Source organism: Babylonia areolata, chromosome 4 (genome assembly GCF_041734735.1).
Source record: "Babylonia areolata isolate BAREFJ2019XMU chromosome 4, ASM4173473v1, whole genome shotgun sequence".
NCBI classification, from domain to species: domain Eukaryota; kingdom Metazoa; phylum Mollusca; class Gastropoda; order Neogastropoda; family Buccinidae; genus Babylonia; species Babylonia areolata.
In genome coordinates this window covers 7,088,091-7,110,337 of record NC_134879.1, presented here as the reverse complement: position 1 = coordinate 7,110,337, position 22,247 = coordinate 7,088,091, and the positions used below count along the sequence as shown (strand labels likewise).

The 22,247-nt window shown below is 38.2% G+C and overlaps 1 protein-coding gene across 4 annotated transcripts in view; it reads left to right on the top strand.

Annotated features, from left to right (window-relative positions):
* The window catches only part of LOC143280811 (tyrosyl-DNA phosphodiesterase 1-like), a 142,007-nt gene that overhangs the window by 29,096 nt on the left and 90,664 nt on the right, over window positions 1-22,247 (top strand). For all 4 annotated transcript variants that reach the window (XM_076585507.1, XM_076585504.1, XM_076585506.1 and 1 more), the window contains exons 8-9: window positions 5,323-5,415; window positions 14,427-14,612. In XM_076585507.1, coding sequence (XP_076441622.1) covers window positions 5,323-5,415; window positions 14,427-14,612 — 279 coding nt within the window. The remainder of the gene's footprint in view (window positions 1-5,322; window positions 5,416-14,426; window positions 14,613-22,247) is intronic.

Sequence of the window (22,247 nt, the reverse complement as noted above, 5' to 3'; positions counted from 1 at the left end):
CTCAAAAGTTTTCTGACTTCTTCACCGGCAAAATATCATGCATTCGTGAGAAGCTTGACTCTGTTGTGTCTCCTTCTTCACCTGTTCAAGAACGCATGTACAGTGGTCCTGTTTTACATTGTTTCCAACCGGTTACTGAAGATTTTGTGAAGAAAGTGTGTCTGAGCGCTTGTCCGAAATCCTGTGAGCTTGACCCTGTCCCGTCTTCTTTGTTGGTTGAATGTATTGATGTTCTACTGCCACATATTACTCATGTCATCAATTCTTCCTTGCTGTCTGGTTGTTTCCCTGAAAGCTTCAAGTCTGCTATTGTACGTCCACTCATCAAGAAACCATCTTTGGATCATAATTGCTTAAAAAATTATCGACCTGTCTCTAATCTGTCATTTTTATCAAAACTGCTAGAAAAGATCATATTGTCTCAGCTCTTAGCTCATCTGGAGCAGAATGGCTTACTTAATTCCCACCAGTCAGCTTATAGACGTGGTCATAGTTGCGAAACAGCCCTTCTTAGAATAGTGAATGATTTGCTTTCGGGATTTGATGAGGATAAGATATCTGTTCTCGCTCTCTTAGATTTGTCTGCAGCTTTTGACACTATCGACCACTCTATCCTCTTGAACAGACTTAAAACTTCCTTTGGTATTCGTGACACTGCACTAGCATGGATCACGTCTTACCTGTCAGATCGTACACAGAAAGTGTGTGTAAATGGTACATACTCTAGAGTATCTGCCTTGAAATATGGTGTCCCACAAGGGTCCGTCCTAGGTCCTGTTCTTTTCGTGCTGTATGCGGCTCCTGTGTCGGATGTCATCAGTCATCATGCGATGTCGCATGAGAGCTTTGCTGATGACACACAACTTTATCAGTCGGCTTCCATAGCTGAATTTGATGCACTGGTGACTCAAACACAGGAGTGCATTGCTGGCCTAAAGGACTGGATGACTCTCAACAAGCTGCAATTAAATGATGATAAGACTGAATTGATGATAACCTGTCCAAAGAAGTTTTGTCAACATCCTTCCTTTCCTGACTCTGTTCTGATCAATAGCACACCTGTTTCACTTTCTCCCTCTGTTCGCAGTCTTGGTGTAATCCTGGACCAGTCTCTTTCCTTCCAACAGCACATTTCGAATATCTGTAAAGTTGCCTATTTGGAACTGCGTAGAATCAGCTCTATCCGCCACTATCTCTCAACCGATGCAACCAAGACACTTGTATGCTCTCTGGTTCTCTCAAGATTGGATTACTGCAACTCTCTTTTGGCCGGCCTTCCCAAATACCTGTTAGACAGACTCCAACGAATTCAGAATAACGCTGCCAGACTCATTTGCAGAGCTTCTAAATTTGATCATGTTTCTCCTCTCCTTCAGTCTCTCCACTGGTTGCCTGTTTCTGATCGAATAGACTATAAGCTATCCACTCTGACCTTTTCTGCAGTCAACGGATCTGGCCCCAAGTATCTTTCTGAACTCATCCATATCTATACCCCGTCTCGCCAGCTCCGTTCTTCCTCTGATACTCGACTTCTCAGGATACCTCACGTCAGAAGTAAGACCTATGGACACAGATCGTTTTCTTTTCAATCGCCAAAGACGTGGAACAAGCTCCCTGATAACCTCCGTCATTCTGATTCCCTCGCATCTTTTAAATCTCGTCTCAAAACTCACCTTTTCCCTCAGCAATAAGTTCAATTGTGGCAGGTCCACAACTACATGCATGTATATGAATGTGTATTGTGTGCGCGTGTGTTATGTAAGTTTGTGCCTGCCTATGTGTGCGTATTTGTTAGGGTAGCTGTTAGATACACATGTATGTTAAAATGTATGTATGCAGTGTGTGTGTGTGTGCGTGCGTGCGTGCGTGTGTGTGTGCGCGTGCGTGCGTACGTGTGTGTGTGTGTGGTCACATTTTGGTGTGCGTATGTAACATAGATATAATGTTTTATGTTATCAAAAGCGTTTTTGTAAAGCACCTAGAGCAGATTTCTGGATAGTGTGCTATATAAGTATCCATTATTATTATTTGCATCAGATATCATTAGTGCTACGGAATCAAAAGACAAGCAAATTGCAAAAATACCTACTTTTTCACCAGTCAGTGAATGGGAGCAGTGTAAAGCTACCTTTGACATGGATTATACAGATTTATCCAAGAACCAGTCACCATTTTTGTTAAAACCTGAAGTGCTCTCCCGTATAGAAAATCAATATTCTAATTATCTAAAAATATACACAGGCGGATCTGTTCTAGAAGATGGTAATTCAGGAGCGGCTATTGTAATTCCTTCATTTAGAATAGGTTTCAAATACACTATAAGGTTTCAAATATACTATATTGGTAGACAATATTCCATTTTCACAGCTGAACTTATAGCCATACTTATGGCCTTAAATTATATTTCAGACATTCCGAAAACTGTCAGTGAAATTCTATTATGTGTAGACTCGAAGTCAGTATTAAAAGCTATAGAATCTCCAAATTCAAAGAAGCGAATTGAGATGACAATGGAAATAAAACATATTATTCACCAACTGACAAAACAGGGCATTAAATTAATTTTCTTTTGGGTACCTTCGCACTGTGGAATATCTTCAAATGAGTGGGTAGACCAAGCAGCTAGAAGAGCAGCACATAATTTCGAAGGCGCAATACAACTTGACATCCAGTTAGATCTACATGAATACATTAGTTGTATAGAAAATGTATCTAGAAATCGATTTAAGAAATTACTTACAGATTCAAATAATCAATATTACCAATGTTGTGTAAACACAAAGAATGCAGCTAATCCCAAACATTTTCTAAATTTGACACCAGCAGCACATTCAAGACAAATTACAAGACAGTTAATTCCTAAAGATGTAGTTGATGACTTTTCTTCCAATATTTCATTAGCCACTGAAAAGATTTTGAATGATTATTCATTGCTTAGAATGTTTTTGGAAATTTTAAACTCCAGTCCAGTTGGTATCCTCCTTTGATGTGATATAATTAATGTTGTTATTTATATTTACATTGTTGTAGGTTAATACTTGTTGATATGCATATACATATTCTCCTTCCCATGACACCTCATTCAATACACACCACAATCTCTTTAGACCTTTTTCTTATAATATACTTTTCCTCTGATACATAACATGAATACTTTTTTACACTAATATTCACATGCATTCCCTTTCCTTTATCCACTTCTTTACTCCTTTCCGTCTAAAAACACTTATAGTGAATAGACGTTAAACTGAAGATAACACACACACACACACACCAGCTCCATGACATACTTTCACAATTTTGCTGCCGTTTTGTGGTTACACATATGTACAGGTGTAGTAAAATGAGCACCCGAGACCTTGAATATGAGGTCTAGCATGTTATGTCTAATGTAATGACAAAAGACAAGAAACAAGATAACAGAATGTGATAACCAGTGACTGTCTTTGAAAAATTGCTGAAAGTCAAATGCTGGAAACACGTTAGAAAGATCTCCATTAAATTCATGATACATAACAAAGAACACGTACCAGTGAGCCAAAGGTAAAGCCATTCAGTAGATTCTGGTTAATAGCCTAGCCGCACATAATGAATGACATTTGAAAGGTTTGAACCCATGCCCCAGAGCATGACTCCAGATGGAATTGATAAGAACAGACTTGTGACAATTCATTTAAAAAAACAACAACAAACAACAGTAAGTGTTGTATCCCCTATCAGGGTATAGTAATTTGATAAAAAAAAAGAACAAAATAGTCCTGTCTTAATCATTATATTAGTATTATTCTGCATACATAAAGACACACGGACATACAGACACACAGGTACAGACAGACAGACAGACATATTTTGGAACGGGTGCTTGGTAAAATCAGGGGGGGACCGAAACAGCATGGGGGATCTGGTGATTTGGGATGTTACACCGGGTTCGAATCACGGTATCAGTGCCTGGTGAGTAAAGGGTGGATATTTTTCCAGTCACCCAGGTCAACATATGTGCTGACCTGCTTGTGCCTGAACGCCTTTCAAGTGTATCCATAAGCAGAAGATCAAATAACCACATTAAAGATCCTGAAATCCATGTCGGCGTTCAATTGGTTATAGAAGCAACATACCCAGCATGTACACCACCGAAAACGGAGTATGGCTGCCTACATGGTGAAGTAAAAACAGTCATACACATAAAAGCCCACTTGTGCACATATGAGTGAACGTTGGAGTTGCAGCCCACGAATGAAGAAGATACAGCAGTTGATTTCCCATTTCAAAGCAATTTTGCATGACTACAAAATCTATAATCAGTTTTTTTTTACCTTTAAGCCTCTTTTCCTGTGTCTCTGTTTACCTGTATGAAGAACATTTTTTTTCTACCAACATGGCTATATCCTTTGCTCTTGGCTGCTTTGGGTCCTTTTTCATTCACTGTGTGAATTGCTTGGTGAAGATTGCTTTCTCGCCTTGAAATAGAAAAAGTATCTTTCTCTGTTTTTCCCTCCCTTCTTTATGATTCCTTTCTCTTGATCACTGTTTCCATAAAATGGCATTTATACACTTTTTGGTCAAGAAACCAACGTGTTTAAGACTGGAATGTATGCCCGCCTTTGTCTGTGTGCACCAATGCCCAGAATGTCCAGTATTGGAGTGACCCTCTGAACGTAGTTTGAAACGCCAAAAGATTGTGGTAAAAGGGTCCATAGGGCCCCAAAGATTTTTTAACATCAGAATTCTTGAATATGTTCCATGGTGCAGGCATGCACAGTTGACAGTATTACATAGGAAGAGAGAGCACTCAAGAGAGCACTCAAAACACATCTTTTGAAGTTGTATCTTTCTAAGTAGAGCTTTTCCATCTGTATCTGCTTGCTGTGATTTGATCACTGGGTGTGCTCTTGGTGTTGATTTGCGTGCATTTGTGATGATTTTTTGTGTGGTTCTGTGAAGCCTGGTTCCTTGATGCATGTTTTGACTAGGGTGAATGTGATATCTTGCTGTGATTTTGGCCCATGTGATGTGGGACTGTGACATTGCCTGTGATGATTTACATATTTTTATGTCACTTTCTGACTTAGTTTGAAGTATGTAAATTTTTGCCAGTGTGATGTGAGATAGTCTGAAATATGTGTATTTTAGCAAATGTTATATGAGACTATGTCTATTTATTTGTTTATTTTTCTTATTTTTTGTACATATTTTAGTATCACTTAGTCTTAGATTTGTATGATATATTGTAAAGAACAGTGAGCCCCATTTGAGATGGGGGTACTGCGCTACATAAGCCTGTATATTATTATTATTTTGGATGTTGTCATGTGGGGGTTTCAGAAAGATGATGTTGCTGCTTTATGACAGTGGAATGCGTGTCGTCATTCACACCGCTAATTTGATTGATGGTGACTGGTGCCAGAAAACACAAGGGTTAGTGATCAGTGTATGTGTGTGTGTGTGCTTGAGTGTACTTGTATGGGTGTGTGTGTGTGTTTGTTTGCTCTAATGTAACATCTGTTTGTGTGTATTTGTGCATGTTTGTGCGTGTGTGTGTGCGCATGCACTTGCTTAAGCACATATTCACACTGACTGTTTCCACATATCTTTAGTGATAATGAGAAAGTGTGTGTGACTTTTCCTTTGTTCATATGAACGTAGGGAAAATGGTTGAGTGCATCTCTGGGTTTTGCGTGCGTGCGCGCGCACGTGTGTGTGTGTGTGTGTGTGTGTGTGTGTGTGTGCACATGTTAAAAGTATTATATTGAAGTAATATTTTCAAAATCGTGAAATTCTGTGTATTCAGCAGTTTCATTTGTAGTTTAAGCCATGTTTCCATTGTTAAATCATTTGTAAGAATCAAGATGATAAAATGCAGAGAGAGGAAAGACAGAACCTCCCCATCGCTAGTAATCAGTGAGACAAGGATTGACAGATGATGTTATTTTTTTCCAGTCCAACACCTTTTTGATTTTGATGTAGGAGAATATTTATAGAACAATGGGTGTTTGTACCTGGCTTTGCAGGGAATGTGTATGGAGCAGCATTCCATTCCATTCATTTCCATTCATTCTCCTGCCCGGGATGGGCGTAGAGGAGACATGAGGGACGATTCCGTAGTCAGACGACGCCATCCGGTTCTATCTTCTGCCTGTCGTATCAGCGTAGCGCTATCCATATTGGTCCATTCCTTGATGTTGTCCATCCAGCATTTGGCTTGCCTCCCTCTTCGCCTACCACCCTCTAGCGTTCCCTGTAGAACTGTCTTTTGCAGTGAATTGTGGCGTGTCACATGCCCGAACCATGACAGCTTCCTCCTTTTGACCACTGATAAGAGTGGTTCCAGTGGACCCGCTAGCATAGTTATTTGGCTCTTGACAAAGTCATTGGTCTTTCTGTCCTTCCATGAGATTCCAAGCAGTCGTCTGAAGCATTTTGTCTCAGCATTCAGGTAGTGTTGAATGTAGAACTCACTAGAAGTAGGTCGACTCATGAGACGATTAAGAGCGACTGAATCCACCATGCATGTGATGAAGTTCAGTCTTTAACTTCAGTTATGAATCGGTGATTAGTTGAACACACAAGTTTTATTGCATGGATTGGGATTGGTTCATTGGCTGATCAATTAACCCCTTGTGCAACATCTTGGTGACAAAATCACAAACGGTTTGCAACATGCTGCTGTTTCAAGACACTAGAGTCAGTTTGTATTTCATCATCCGCCATCTTGAAATTTTCTGGAATGGGTACAGACAGTAGTATCTTGTAACTACCATACAGAGTGTGATTGGCTTTCCTCTCGCACATAATGAAGGTAGACATATCAAGCTTTCTGACTGGTGGTTTTTTGGACACATCAAATTTAACCCTTTTGCTGCCAGGAAAATAAGATTTAAGTGAAATCTATTTGCCAGGGTTTTTTCCCCCAAAAACGGCTATAAAAAAAAATTATGTGCTCTTTGTTATTGGAGAAAGACCCATAAAAGTATATATTTTCTGAAAGGTAAATGAATAAAGAATACAAAACACATGATGTTTTCCCATTTTATATATTTTTTAGTGTTTTGTTTTTTGTCACATTTTCAATGTGTTCATTACAAACATTAGTCAGGTAATTTGCACTAAAATTTCATATTTTCTGGACAAATGGATATCTGCACACACAAAATTATACTATAACAAAAAAAATAAAAAAAATTTTTTTAAGAGATTGATACACAGTACATTGTAACTTCCCCAAGTTATAATATGGATGAGGCCACACCCCCTCAGTCTCCACCCGCTTCCTCTTCACCCCTCTCACACAGTCACTTTATCCAGTTCTCATCAGACCGCCTTGGCTGAGTGCCAAGAAAATCGCTCACACTGTGTCCTAAAAATTCGATCACTTCTGTCTTCTGCTACAGCTGAACAGTCGGCATTGCTTACTGATAGTCGTATCTTGGCCACTCTCTTGATTGCTCCCTATAATTTCTATCAAATCGTCCTATAAATGTTCGTCACGGTTTTTTCCTTCGAAATTACGCTTCAATTCTTTCAGAGCATCAGCTAAAGAAAGCAATCTTGGTTGATTTAGTTTGCTATAATCGCATGTCTTGAGCATGGCATCAGTCCGACATTTTGTTGAGCGAGCGAGGAGAGGAGCCAGGCAAACACTACGACAGTAACCCAACCAAAAAGTTCAAATAAAGGACTGCCTCATGATGTAGATGGTGTTTCTAGCTATGGATAGAATCAAGGAAGATTCTCCAAGCTAAATCTACCAGTGTTTTTGTCAACGAACTGATTGCAAGCCAGGGAACAATCAGAATATTTCGATGACGAGTTATTGTCATTGTGGCAGCGAAGCGTACATGCTTGCGATGATGAGTTATCTTGTCATACAGGCAGCCTAGGGGTTAAAATATAACAGCAAAAAATCCTGAAATAATGTGGACGTATAGATACATCATGGGGCAAATAGTGATGCATTTTTCATGACATTTATATTATTATATGTCATGGGGCACTGAAGAGGTTAATGCTAATTACTCAAATGTAGTGTCTTCACACTTCGATAGTTTAAATGATCATAATGATAATAGTTCCAAACCTAGCAATCTCATTCTTGTTGGTGACTTTAATGTGCATTTTGAACTCTCTTCTCAGACTAGAATTAAACAGCTTCACAGTCTCTTTTGTGACCACAATCTTGTCTTGATCGCAGTGAAAGGTCATTCAATGAAGAGTATTCATTCTCACAAAATTTTCACAGATATCAGGTTTGAAAATAAATTTTGATAAAAGCCAAGCAATATGGATTAGAAATAGAACTGTGGTATTCAATACAAGAGAGACAAAAATTTTGTTTGGGAGCCTGGTATATTTAAAGTTTTAGGAATAAAGTTTTCTACTGTTACTAGCAGTATTGTCAAAATAAATTATGAAGATACACTGTTTGCAATGAAAAGAATTCTGACTTCATGGAAGAAATGCCAGATAACCCCTTTTGGAAAAATATCAGTAATTAAGACCTTAGTATTCTCAAAAAATGTGCATCTTTTAATTAATTTACCTGATCCCCCAGAACAATTTATCACTGCCTTAGGAAAAGATTTGTTTTCATTTTTATGGAATGGTAAACCAAGTAAGATTAGAAAGTCTGTTGTATACAAACAATACAGCGAGGGTGGTCTAAAAATGATAAAGGTTAGAGCTTTTCTTGCATCCATGAAGATTAGTTGGCTGAGAAGACTCATGTCTGAATCTAGATGGGACCCTTACTTTTAATATGTATCCAATGTTGACCATTGTTGAATATTTTGCTGCAGAATATGCAAATGTTGTTATACATGTAGCCGTGTACCGAGTGGTTATTCAAGGGTACAGACGGTACAAAAGAACTAAACTAATTGATTGATTGAATGGAAGGATAGACAAGATCCCACGCACAGGCCAGGAACATATAGAGGCCAGTCACAAATGGGGTTTTTCTATTGTTTTATTTACAATAGTTATTAGATGAGAAGAAAACCTAAGAGAAGAGAATAGAAGACAACTAAAAGAAGAAGAAAATGAGAAGAACTAAGAGAAGAAGACAATGAGAAGAAGACATAAAACGAGAAGACTAAGAAGAAGACAGTGCCTGGAATGACACAAACAAATGTCATAAGCACAACATGTCGGCACAAGTGAATAGTAAAGCACATGTATACATGGAAAGACTATCACTCGGGTTTGGGATACGCAACAACGTAATGCATAAGTGTGAAGACCAAACGCTGACATCAAATGACATTTTTAATACATTTAAATAGTGCACTTAAAGTGATTGATGCAATGCTGACTTAGTGAAAGTACACTGACAGTATAGATTAGGTAAAGCTTATACTGTGTCAAAGTGACTCAAATGAATCAGTTTATCATGTTGCACTATACTGGAGTAAGCCGTATAGGAGACAGCATGACAACTAAATTAGTTAACAGACTGATACATACCAGGTGGCTTTAACCAATAACTGGTATTAATCCAACACTATCTTGTAATCACAACAGCAGAATACTATACACATCTTAGAGTACTGAGAATCAGTGAAACACTGTAACCATCAGTGATAGCAAATGAGAAAGAACGCATCATATGCACCCACGAGAATATTCTGGAACAAACTATTAGTGTCCAGAGACGTCACTGACTGTGACGTTAAGAATCAAATGGAACACTGCTCCATGCAGATGACAACATGGCAATTATTTAGATCAATCATAGCCGAGCTGTGACTAACATGTCAAAGCAATAACTGTACAAAGAATTAACTGAACAAAGCAATAACTGAACATACTCATATGAACACAAGTACTGTGTCGAACAATACAATTTACAAATCAACACATTCTACACACTAGTACTTACAGCGATACGTACCGAGGTGTCAGCTGTTGTGGGGACACACACGACACACTGCCCGTGACACAGCAAGAGAGAGAGCAGGCTCTGGTCAGATGACTGACCAGGTATGAAATGACCACTCATCATTCACTGTGCCAATTTATGCAAGTTTAGCGGACCACAAAGTCCGTCAAGTGTGCTTGCAAACAGATCGTCACTAATCACGGAGAATCCGATGACAGTTGTGTTTGTTTAAAGGTGTTCAGTGACAGATTTCTAAATGATTCCTGAACCGATTTACGTCGGATAAGTTGCAAAAGAAAGAGCTCAACACCTACTTTATAATGAGTATAAAATGAAGTGTTGGTTATTTAAGATGAATTTATAATCTTAATTTAAGTCACCTGAACAGGGTCAGTTTTAACGAGCTCGTCGCTGAAAATTACAAACTGCGTTAAATCAGTTTAACGTAGGCGAACATAAATGGAATATATTTGAAGATGGAATTACGATGATTCTGCCAGTATATAATACTTGTAATTTACTGATCTGACAAAAGAGCTATTAATTAAATACTTTGGAACAGAAACACAAGTTTCTTCTCAGCCAATGACGTACCGCGACGCGACACTGGTCGAGCCGTCAGCAGGCTGTCTGGCCAGGACAAAATGATGTAAGCAGAGTGACGTCACACATTCTGTGGGGGGTTAGGAGGGAAAATGTCGTCTGCTGTAGTTTGTGCGTGAATAGTGTTAGAGCAAGCATAGCGCGCTTGGTCACATACAAAAAACTGATAACCCACTTTGGAAGGATGTAATGAAGCATTATTTTTATGACGTGATGAATTCTTGCTCTGCTTTCCAGGTGTAAATACCAATTTTCTTGTTTATGAAGGCATTAAATTTTGAATGCAATACAAAAGTACTGCTAAAAGTTGAATGTAATTCTGACTAACAGATATAAAGTTTTAGACAACAAAACTTTTACATCAAGAAGGGAAATACATTTGTGCAAAATGCATTCAATGAAAATAAAACTACTCCAGCTGCAATTACAAAGTGGAATAGCAAATTCAACAATCTCAACTGGAAACAGATTTTTTATCATGGTCATAAGGTTTCTCCAGATGTACAGCTGAGATGATTTTAAACCAGGCTATTGCACAGCTACTACCAACTCAAAGATATCTGTTCTTGCATAAATTAACTGAGTCTCCTATTTGTAATTTTTGCGAGCAAGATGAGCAGTCATTTGTTCACATGTCGTATGACTGTAATGTTGTCCACCAGTTTTGGACACAGTTGCAGCAGACCTTCAAGGAGAGGTGCCACCATTGTGGAAACTTTTAATCAGATGAGGAACTTGTCTTATTTGGTATAAAAGATAATCTACAAACTGATTAAGTGATGGATCTGATTCTGCTTTTTGCTAAATTTTATATCTACAGATGTAAACTGCAAAATGTACAACTAGCTTTTGAAGCTTTTATTGCTCTTCTAAGTATCAGTATCAGTAGCTCAAGGAGGCGTCACTGCGTTCGGTCAAATCCATATATGCTACACCACATCTGCCAAGCAGATGCCTGACCAGCAGCATGATCCAACTTGCTTAGTCAGGCCTTGAGAAAAAAAAAGAAAAGAAATAAAATGAAATAAAATAAATAAAGAAAAAGATATTCTGAAGAACAGTACATAGCAAATATTAACAACTCAGGAAGACAGTTTGTGGAATGCTGGCTCGTCTACCACCTTATCATTAATTTTTTTTTGTTTTTTGTTGTTGTTGTTGTTGTTGTTGTTTGTCCACTATAGTCTTTGCTGTATTGATATTCATTGTTACCTGCTCCCTTGCTGCAACCAATGAAGTTGGCAAACAATATGTGTTTACCTACAGTACAATATGTGTCTACCAAACATCTGTTTGCATAAAACAAGCATGAAATGGAGAGAGTTGGACAATAGAGAGATCCATCCAACGTGGATTGTGGGATGTGTGGGGTGGGAGGGTGGGGGGGTTAGAAGAGGACAATTGATAGGGGAGCATGAGAAAACGTGGAACATGGAATTAGGAAATGGGAAGTAAAAGCATACCTATCTATATTTTTATATATACATTTGTATTTATGTTGATGATATTGATGATGACAATGCTTGTGTGTATCCTTTGCTTATTTGTTTTAAATTCTCCTATATTTCACTTTGTATGTATGAATGCATGTACTTATATAATGTAAAATGTTAAAGAAAAAAGTGTTCATTTAAAAAAAACACGAAAAAAAAAACCCCCAAACTTAAAAGACCTCAACTTTCTGAACCGAACTCACTCTACAAATTAACACAAAATCTCGTGCAACTCATAACTTGGTTGCTGAATTGACATTAGCAAGAAGCGAAAGCCACACATCAAAATCAAAACTTCCCAAAACATTGCTTTTTGACAGCATCTGACCCAGTTCTGTCTCAGTCACACGGCAGACAACAGAATTAGATGGAGCTCTATTGTGGGTGTATAGCTTTCTGAATTTAATGTTTCAAACTCTGTGTTTTCCTGGATGCATTTACAAGTCATCAGTGTGTGCAGATTTCAAACAAAAAATTTGGATAATTTCATCATCTCACTGTATGATGGTGGTGTGTGTCCATCGAGATCGATGATGACCATCGTTGTCATCCAGCTGGGGGATGGGGGGAGGGTGGTGGTGGGGTTGGGGGGAGGGTGGTGGTGGGGTTGGGGGGAGGATGCTCATGAATCTATCTGTGAATGCGCAGATGGCTGAATAGTCCAATCTGCGCACGAAATGTTCGCTGACAGTTGGGGCAGACAAAGACAGGCATACCATTGTCAGGGAGCTTGTTTGCCTGTGACTTTCTGGCCTGCCTCTTCTGAACAGCTGCAGCAGTCCTGTTGGCCTCGCACAACTTGGCGCCTTTGTGCACAGCAGCATGCCATTTGTCACGGTCCACTGCAGATTCCTCCCAGGAGTCAGGGTTGATATCAAACGCTTTCAGAGAGACTTTCAGAGTATCTCTGAAGCGCTTCTTCTGACCTCCGTGTGATCTCTTCCCTTGTTGCAGCTCGCCATAGAAGAGCCTTTTGGGCAGCCGATGGTCTGGCATGCGCGCCACGTGTCCAGCCCAGCGAAGCTGGCACTGCATCAGGATGGTGAAGATGCTGGGAAGGGTGGCTTTTGCAAGCACCTCTGTGTCCGGGGTCTTGTCTTGCCACTTGATGTTCAGTAGCTTCCTGAGGCATGTTGTGTGGAAGTGGTTCAGCTTCTTGGCATGTCGTTGGTACACTGTCCAAGTTTCGCAGGCGTACAGTAGTGTGGGGAGAACTACTGCTCTGTAGACCTTTAGCTTGGTCTCAAGACTAATGCCTCTTCTGTTCCAGACATTTGCACGGAGTCTACCAAAAGTTGCGCTTGCTCTTGCAATCCTGACGTTCACTTCATCGTCGATGGTTGCATTTCGTGACAGTGTGCTGCCAAGGTATGTGAACCGCTCCACCGCACTGAGTCTCTGACCGTTGACTGTGATGTTGGGCTCAATGTAGGGTTTCCCTGGGGCTGGCTGATGGAGAACTTCAGTTTTCCTCGTGCTGATGGTAAGGCTGAAGTTCCTGCTGGCAGTGGCAAACTTGTCAATGCTGAGTTGCATGTCAGCTTCAGATCCAGCGTTGAGGGCACAATCATCAGCAAACAAAAAGTCTCTGATGATGTCTGTCATGACCTTCGTTTTTGCCTGAAGCCTTCTGAGGTTAAACAACTTACCATCTGTTCGGTACTTTAGGCCGATTCCAACATCGTCATCTCTGAAGGCATCAGTAAGCATTGCAGAGAACATGAGGCTGAACAGCGTTGGAGCCAGGACGCAGCCTTGCTTGACACCATTTGTGACAGCAAAAGGAGCAGATGTTTCGCCTTTGTCCTGGACTCAAGCCTGCATGCCTTCATGGAATTGGCTGACCAAGGAAATAAATTTCCGAGGGCATCCGTACTTGGCCATGATCTTCCACAGTCCCTCTCTACTCACGGTGTCGAAGGCCTTAGTGAGGTCGACATAGGTGGAGAACAGATCAGCATTTTGCTCCTGACATTTCTCTTGCAGCTGCCTTGCAGCAAACACCATGTCGGTGGTTCCGCACTCTTTCCGGAATCCACATTGGCTCTCAGGCAAATGACCTTGGTCAAGGTGTGCTGTGAGGCGGTTTAGTATGATAGAGTAAGAATGGAGGAAGTTTTATATTTTGTCACCAACTCGTTATGGTACAGATCAGTTTGGAAGTTTTTAATTAATAAATTCTGACATTTGTTTTTTGGTGAGATTATTTCTTACCCATACAAATGGGTCATCCGAGGGGAAAGTCAGGGGAGCTTACTGGTAACTAAGTGTGTTTTCATATGGCTGATTTGTTTTCCATTTTTATCTGATTAAGCAGACTAAACTTTGTCGGCATCATAATTATTGCCATTGGAAATTTATATATTAGATATTAGATGTAAACACAATATTTCATGAAAGTGTGTCTTATCTTCATTGTCAGTGTATGAAAGTGTGACATCCTGTGACCTGTGTAGTGTATGGATCAGCCCCCTCTTCCCTAAGCTGCCAGTTGATGATGCAGCATCAGTGGGGAAAGGGATGAAGGGGGACTCCCCCACCAGGTTCAAAGCAGACCTCCTGGCTTACCTGTCTGCTTACCATGCAGTGCCTCTGACTCCATGGGAGAAACACATCCAGCAACATGATATGAGTTCTGCCAGGTGAGTTGGTTCTGAGTGTTGGTGTTGGTGGTTGTGTTATTGTGTGTTTGTGTATGGAGGTGGACATGTTTGTTGTGTGTGGGTGGTGAGTGTAGCACACATAAAAGAACCCATGGCAACAAAAGGGTTGTCCTTGGCAAATTCTGTAGATTAAGAAAAATCCAGTTTGATAGGAAAACAAATATACTTGCAGAAAAAATAACAAAAGTAACACACTCTCCGGTCTCCCTGGTTTCACACAGAAAAATCTGTTGTGACTAAACAGTAATGATACAATACAGTTTGTGTGTGTTTGAGTGTGTGTGTGTGTGTGTGTGTGTGTGTGTGTGTGTGTGTGTGTGTTTTGTTCAAATTGTTATAGACATGCACAGATACATGTGTCTTGGTAAATCTTCATGCATGTATATGTGCACGACAGTATTTGTTTTGTTTTTTCTGTGTGTGTGTGTGTGTGTGTGTTTGAGTACATATGCATGTGGATCATATTTATGTAGGTACCGGCAGCCTCGCTTGTAAAACTGAAGCTAAGACTTAAAAACGTCAATTTTGCCCATTTTCCCCAAGCCTGTAACCAGAGTGATGATTGAAAAATAAAGATACGTTTTATATGGAAATGAAGTTCACTCTCTCCTCTTCCCAATGCTGTTTTTTGTTGTTGTTGTTTTTTCATTTGTATTTTATCTTTGTTGAATAAAAGAGTAAATATCGGGGGTAGTCAAATGGCTTCTTGCACGCCATGGCCGACCGCTCTGACACAGATCACATCAACTGGTTTTCGTGTCTCTCTTTTCTTTGCTTGGCTTGCCTGCCCCATTTGATCTACAGAGCTATTTTTAGCATCTTTCCAGTGAATATTAGTTTGGCTTACAAAACCGCATATTGTGAACATAGTGCCTAAAAAACGATTTTGCTTGACTTTAAACTTAAAATTCTCAAAATTGGTAATAGATACAGTAGTAATTACGGATATTACAGAGAAGCGTTTTTAATTTCCTTTCAAAAGGTGTACGCATCTACTGCGTGGTATTACTAGTGCAGACAAGCACTGAGTCGAAAGAGTGGCTGTGCATCATTCGGATGCCGAAATGGCAGTTGCAGTTGAGCCAAACTTCAGCAGTGATCTTGGTCGGTTGTGAAACCTTTGAGTTCGTTTGATTTTACTATCACACTGTTGATTATATCATCGATAAACATTTAAGAGGGAGTATTTTTCATAAATGAGTGCACGAAAGTGCTCTATCATTGGGAATACCCCATACTGCCGCACCTCATTTCAACTCTTAATTGAAGCGACAATCGTTGTTTTTTTTATTTTCATGATGGAATTAATGATAAGTATATTAAGATGCTGTTTGTTGAAATGAAATTAATCAGCAGATATGATATATTCTATGGTAGTGGTTTCACTTTTATTTACAAAACACAAATTATTACACAAAGTCTTTTCCATTTTTCCAGAACATCATCATTCCTGCAACTTGATAAAATGATTTTTTTAATATTAAAAAAAAAAGAAAAGAAAAAAAAAGAAGTGAATAAATAAAGAAAAAAAATTGCTGAACATGACTTTTAATTAAAAAGTCATGGTCGTGTATGTGTCTGTCAGAGAGAAAGAGAATAGTGATATGTATTTGTGCATGTGTGTGTGTGTGTCCAGTTTAAAAAAAAGAAGAAAAATTTGATGTTAGATTTTACAGATCATATGCAATACATCTGGAAAAAAAAATATTCAGATTGATTTATTGCTGTACCCCATTTTAAAGGCCTTGCTCAGCTGAATACAAATCATTTTATTTCATAAAAATAGCTTGAAAAATGAAGATACTGCGCCTGTTGCTATTTTGACAAATTTTGCAGTGTGAGATTTGCAAAAAAAACCCAGGATTTTATTGCTCAATATCAATAAAATGATCAGGTAATATAGCTGGGAAAAAAATCAGGCATCTTTACTACAAACAAAATATCATTTTCCTTAATGTAGCTGTCTCTGTAGTTCAATATACATGCAGTGATGCTGTAAAATTGGAGATTTGTCCAAAAGCTCAAAATGATGCGCAAAAAGGCTCAATTTCAATGAACTTCAATTGACTGTAACTTTGGTTCTAATACACATAGAAACATAATTTTTGTGGTGGGATGTTTGTTTTGACTTATAGTTTTAATCTAACCTTGTTTTAATGTTTTTTTAACAGAATTTTTTTTTTTTAAATGGTTGCCAGTACCTAATATATGTGACACAGCACATGAAAACCGAGCAAAAGTCTCAGCCAACTGTTCTTAGCTAGGCACAAAACATGTCATAAGGGTCAAAATAATGAAAATCAAGACTTTTACAAATTTTGCTTCTTTGAAGTCTAATCTTTATTGTTGCTAAGTATTTTAGTATAAATCTGCATGAAACAGTAATATTAAGAAAAAAAAAAATGTTTTCAGGTGCATATGATATTGGTGTTACTACACATTTGTCACTTTAGTTGTTGCAATTTTCAGTGCATTTAACCCTTTAACTGTCAGGGAAATAAGATTTAATTGAAATCTATTTGCCAGGGTCTTCTCACAAAAAACAGGTATATATTTTCTAAAAATTCTTTGCACTAAGTTATTGGAGAGAGACCCATAAAAGTATGTTTTTTTTCTGAAATATAAATGAATAAAGGACAGAGTGGAGCAATCCCATGAAGAAATGAGGAAAGCCAAAAATCATTGCAACAGAGTTGTTGCTCAAGTCAAAAGACAGTATTGGTCTAATTATTGTATTCAAGAAGTTTCAGATTACAAAGATACAAAGAAGGTATGGAAGAAAATTAAGGATATGAAAAATGGGATATCTTTTCAAGAATATCCTATAAAAGTTAATGGGAAATGTTTCGCTACCTCTTTAGAAAAAGCAGAAACTTTTGCAGATATGTTTGCCAAAACATGCAACGATGATGGATTAACACCCAAACAGCTGGTGTCAGAATTAATAGTGAATCAAATGAACAATATAAGGAACCAGCTCCTAATAATGACATTTATAAATGCTTCACTCACTTCTAAAGAAGTTGAAGATGCAATTGTGTCATTTGGAAATTAAAAAAAAAAAAAGTAGCTGTAGGTTATGATGGTATTTCGTACACCATGATAAGTCATCTTCTAAAGAATGGTGCAAACTTCTTCATACACTTTATGCGGAATGTTGGGAAACGGGCAAAACACCTTGTATATGGAAAAAAAGCTATCATTACTCCCATACTTAAATCAGCTAAACGACGATCAGACACATCAAGTTATAGACCCATATCCCTAACATCGCACATAAGAAAAATCTTGGAGAAAATTATATTGATGAGGCTAATATTATGATAAAAATGGAATTATTCCGATTGCACAGGCTGGATTCAGAAAGGGCAGATCAACCTTAGATCACCTAGTAAAACTAACAACAAACATAAAACAACAGTTTTCATTTGGCATGCCAGACTACTGTTTAAGCTACAGAACATTGGGTTAAGTGGCAATGTATACAAGTATATAAAATCTCTTTTGACAGAAAGAAGCATCATCACTAAAGTTGGGCAATCATTGTCGTCTTCAAGATCAATTAACATGGGTATTCCACAAGGTTCTATAATTTCCCCACTTCTATTCAACATAATGTTATATGATTTGCCAAAATATTTGTCTAAATCTATAAATCTCGCCCAATACGCTGATGATACAGCAGTTTGGATGAACGTAACTTTGCGAAAGAAAACAGGCCTGCGTTATATCAATCACATTAACAATTTATATCAATCAGAACTTGATAAATTAAACATTTATATGAAAGATAATGGATTACAGTTTTCAACTGAAAAGACACACATGATACTTTTTAATAATGGTGCTGCCCCCCGAAAATTACCAACTTTTCATCTTGATGGAAGAGAACTCTTCTACAAATCTGAGGTTCTATTCCTTGGTGTTTATTTTACTCCAAAGCTAAATTGGAAGAAACATCTAGAAAACATGAGATCAAAAGCAATGAAAAGCTTAAATTTTCTTAAAATCGTCAGTAAACAGCCTTGGGGTCAAGATTCAAAAACACTTATTCATCTTGCTACTGCACTGGTAAGATCTAGATTGACGTATGGACAGGAGGTATTTTCTCTGCTCCGAACGCTTTCCTTAGAAAAAGAAGCCTAGATAGCAAAGCCATAAAGCTGGCCCTAGGTGTTCCGTTTCATACGAACACATTACAGTCGTATAGAGCTTCAGGAATACTACCTCTTAATGAATTAAGAAAGCTAGCATCGGCAAAATATGTAATTAGAGCAAATGCTACAGAAAATTCTGTCAAAACTGAGATTAATATACGGTCTGACAAAACTTTTTTTTTTTCGAAACGAGCGAAACAGAAATCTAGAAACTATTTCTACATACGTGTCGGATGCTATTAATCAATCAAATGTTGATCCACAAAATGTTGGTCCAATTATGAGCACTTCACCAGTTCCATTATGGGAATTAACAGGAGCAGCTTTGACATTCAATATTGTGACATTAAGAAAGATGAAAATCCCAGTATACTAGCTTCTCAAGTCAAATCACACTTGTCTGAAACATACCCCCACCACTTAAAAATATATACAGATGGTTCTGTTCTAGAAAATCAGTTTGCTGGTTCTGGATGTGCAATTCCTGCTTTGAAAATTGAAAAGTCATATCATATTGGAAAGGGCTTCTCAATTTTTACAGCTGAATTAATTGCTGTCCTTATGGCATTAACATATCTAATTGATCTGCCCCTAAACTTCATTAATGTTTTATTTTGTGTCGATTCAAAATCAGTTCTGCAGTCTATCAAATCAGGTTGTACGAACATTAATTACATCATTTTTGAAATAAGATTTTTGATTCACTGTATTCAAATGAGAGGAACTAATATTGAAATGTGCTGGATTCCCTCACACTGCGGGCTTTTCTCTAATGAACATGCAGATCATCTTGCAAAGCTAGGAGCTAAAAACGCTTTAAATGCAATTGAACTTCCTCATCGTTTATCATCATCTGAAATGTGTAATATTGTTGAAAGAAATATGCAAAATTCCTTTATGTCTTTAGAAGTTAACACTTCTGCCTTATTAAATGCTAAAAGAACTGGCAGGGCTGTTAAGAGCATGGCATTTAGGTTATTACTAAATGCCCCATACACAAAATATTGTGAAAATATTGAATGCATTTGCAAGGGACGTTTAATGGTAGAGCATGTTTTAACCCACTGTTTAGTAATGAAACCTTTTTTGCCTCCAGAAATTACGGAAGACGTGTTACCAGTTTCAAATGTTAACATTTTTTGGAAAAAGTTATATATTTCAAACTGTTCTTTACTAAAGTTAGCTAGTTATGTGTTAAATAGTCCAGTTGGTTGTTTTTTGTAGGTCCCCACATGAACCTTTTTTCAAATAATAATCTACAGAAGTAGTGCATACAATATTTGATTATTGATAATTTTTTTTGTCCTAATCCCGCTTGCCCCGTCCCGCCTCTCACACACACCCTTCCAGTATTATGTTTTTTATTTCTCCAATCACTGACACTCACCCTCTCCATTTTAGATTTTGTACTCTATCTTTTCCACATTCTGTTCTCTCTCTCTCTCTCTCTCTCTCTTCCATTCTTAGTCCCCTACCCCTTGCCCCCCACCCCCCTCCCCTCCACCTCAACCGCCCCCCTTTTAATTCGAATATACAGAAATGTCGATTTCTAATTAATATTAATAATAACCATCATTATTATGATAGAAATGATAATAATCGAAATGATATTAATATCATCTATTTTCTTAGATGAACAGACTATAAATAAATAAACGAATGAATAAACGACACAGCTCACTTGATGTTTTCCAATTTTGTATATTTTCAATCACATGCAGTTGTTTTGAAATCGTGGTTTTGTTTTTTTATCACATTTTCAGCTTGTTCATTAGGTAATTTGCACACTGATACAGTATTTTCTGGACAAATGGATAGTAATACCTGTACACTGCTCCTCTTCCTGATGTCATTTCTGGCCATTCTGTTCTTCACCACTGTTTTGATGATGATACTCACCCACAAAAGTCTGCAGAACAAAACCAAGTACACAGTCTGATTCTGTCATTGCAGGATTGCATTCTCAATCTTAAATCCTGGATGACATCCAACAAAGTTAAATGATGACAAAACTGAAGATATGATTATTTCTTCTGCAAGAATGTCCACATCTACTTCTTTTCCTGCCTCTTGTGGTTGGTGATGCCACAGTTCAGTTTTCTAAATCAGCAAACCTCAGCATGCATGCTCAGGTAGTAAATCTGATATTTATTGTCGATTGTGAACTTCGTCAGTACCTTTCTGTTGAATCTATTTCTGCTTTTGTGCTGTCACGAATCGACTACTGTAATTCTCTTCTCATAGGCTGTTCACATAATCTTCTTCAACGAATTCAAAAACTCCAAAACAAATCCCGTCTGTCCCAGGTACTGATTACATTTCTCCTCACCTCCGTGTTTTACATTGGCTCCCCATTGAAGCGAGAATTAAATACAAAGTTGCATGTCTCTGCTACTCTGCTTTCCAGTCCACAGGACCTACATATCTTTCTGACCTTATCAGCGTTTACACTCCCTCAAGAAATCTGTGCTCTTCCTCAGACTGTTATCTTTTGAAACTTCCTCATGTCAATCCAAGAACCTTTGGTGAGCGTTCTTTCTTCTTTGCTGCTCCTCACATCTGGCACAACCTTCCTCATCATATCCGTGCATCTGATTGTATCTCTGCTTTTTGCTTATCACTGAAAACTCATCTATTAAAAACCTATCTATAAGCGCTCTCAGCTTCCTTGTTCTCCAACACCACCCATGTCAGCTCACTTTGGATGCATGAAGAGTGGGAAAGGGAGAGTGCAGGGTGGAGGGGGGGGGGGGGGGGGGGGGTTAGAAAGAGTGGTCATGAATTATTTTTAATGTGTAATATTTTTCTTTCATGTAAAGCACTCTGAGCTCTTAGAGAGAAAGGGTGCTATATAAATGTACATTATTATTATTATTATGTTACATAAATTACACTAGAACAACTACAATAACAAGAGACACAATACTCAGTTTATTGTGACTAAGTGATGTGAGCCTTAGACTGTACTCCCCCTCCTCTCACCTTTCTGACTCGGGCACTTTATCCAGTTCTCTTCAAACCGTGTTGACTAGGATCCAAGAATTGCTCACACTGTGTATTGTTAATAATTCAGTTGCGTTTCTGTTGTCTGTTCTGTGTAGCCGGCATCACTCACTGTGATTGTCGTATCTTGGCCAGTCTCTTCTTTGTTCCTGTTATTCTCTATCAAATCATCCGATAAAGTTCACATCACTGTCTCTTCTTTGTTTGAGCACAGTGTTCAACATTTTGCTGAGCGAGCAAGGAGCAAGGCAAAACACTGCAACAGTAACCCACCAAATCATTCAAATAAAGGACTGCCTCATGATGTAAATGGGGTTTCTAGCTATCAATAGAATCCAGAAAGATTCCTCAAGCTTAAGGTACCAGTATTTTTGTCATTGAACATAATACAAACCAGGAAAAAGTCTGAATATTTTGCTGACAAATTGTCATAGTGGCAGTAAAGCATACACAG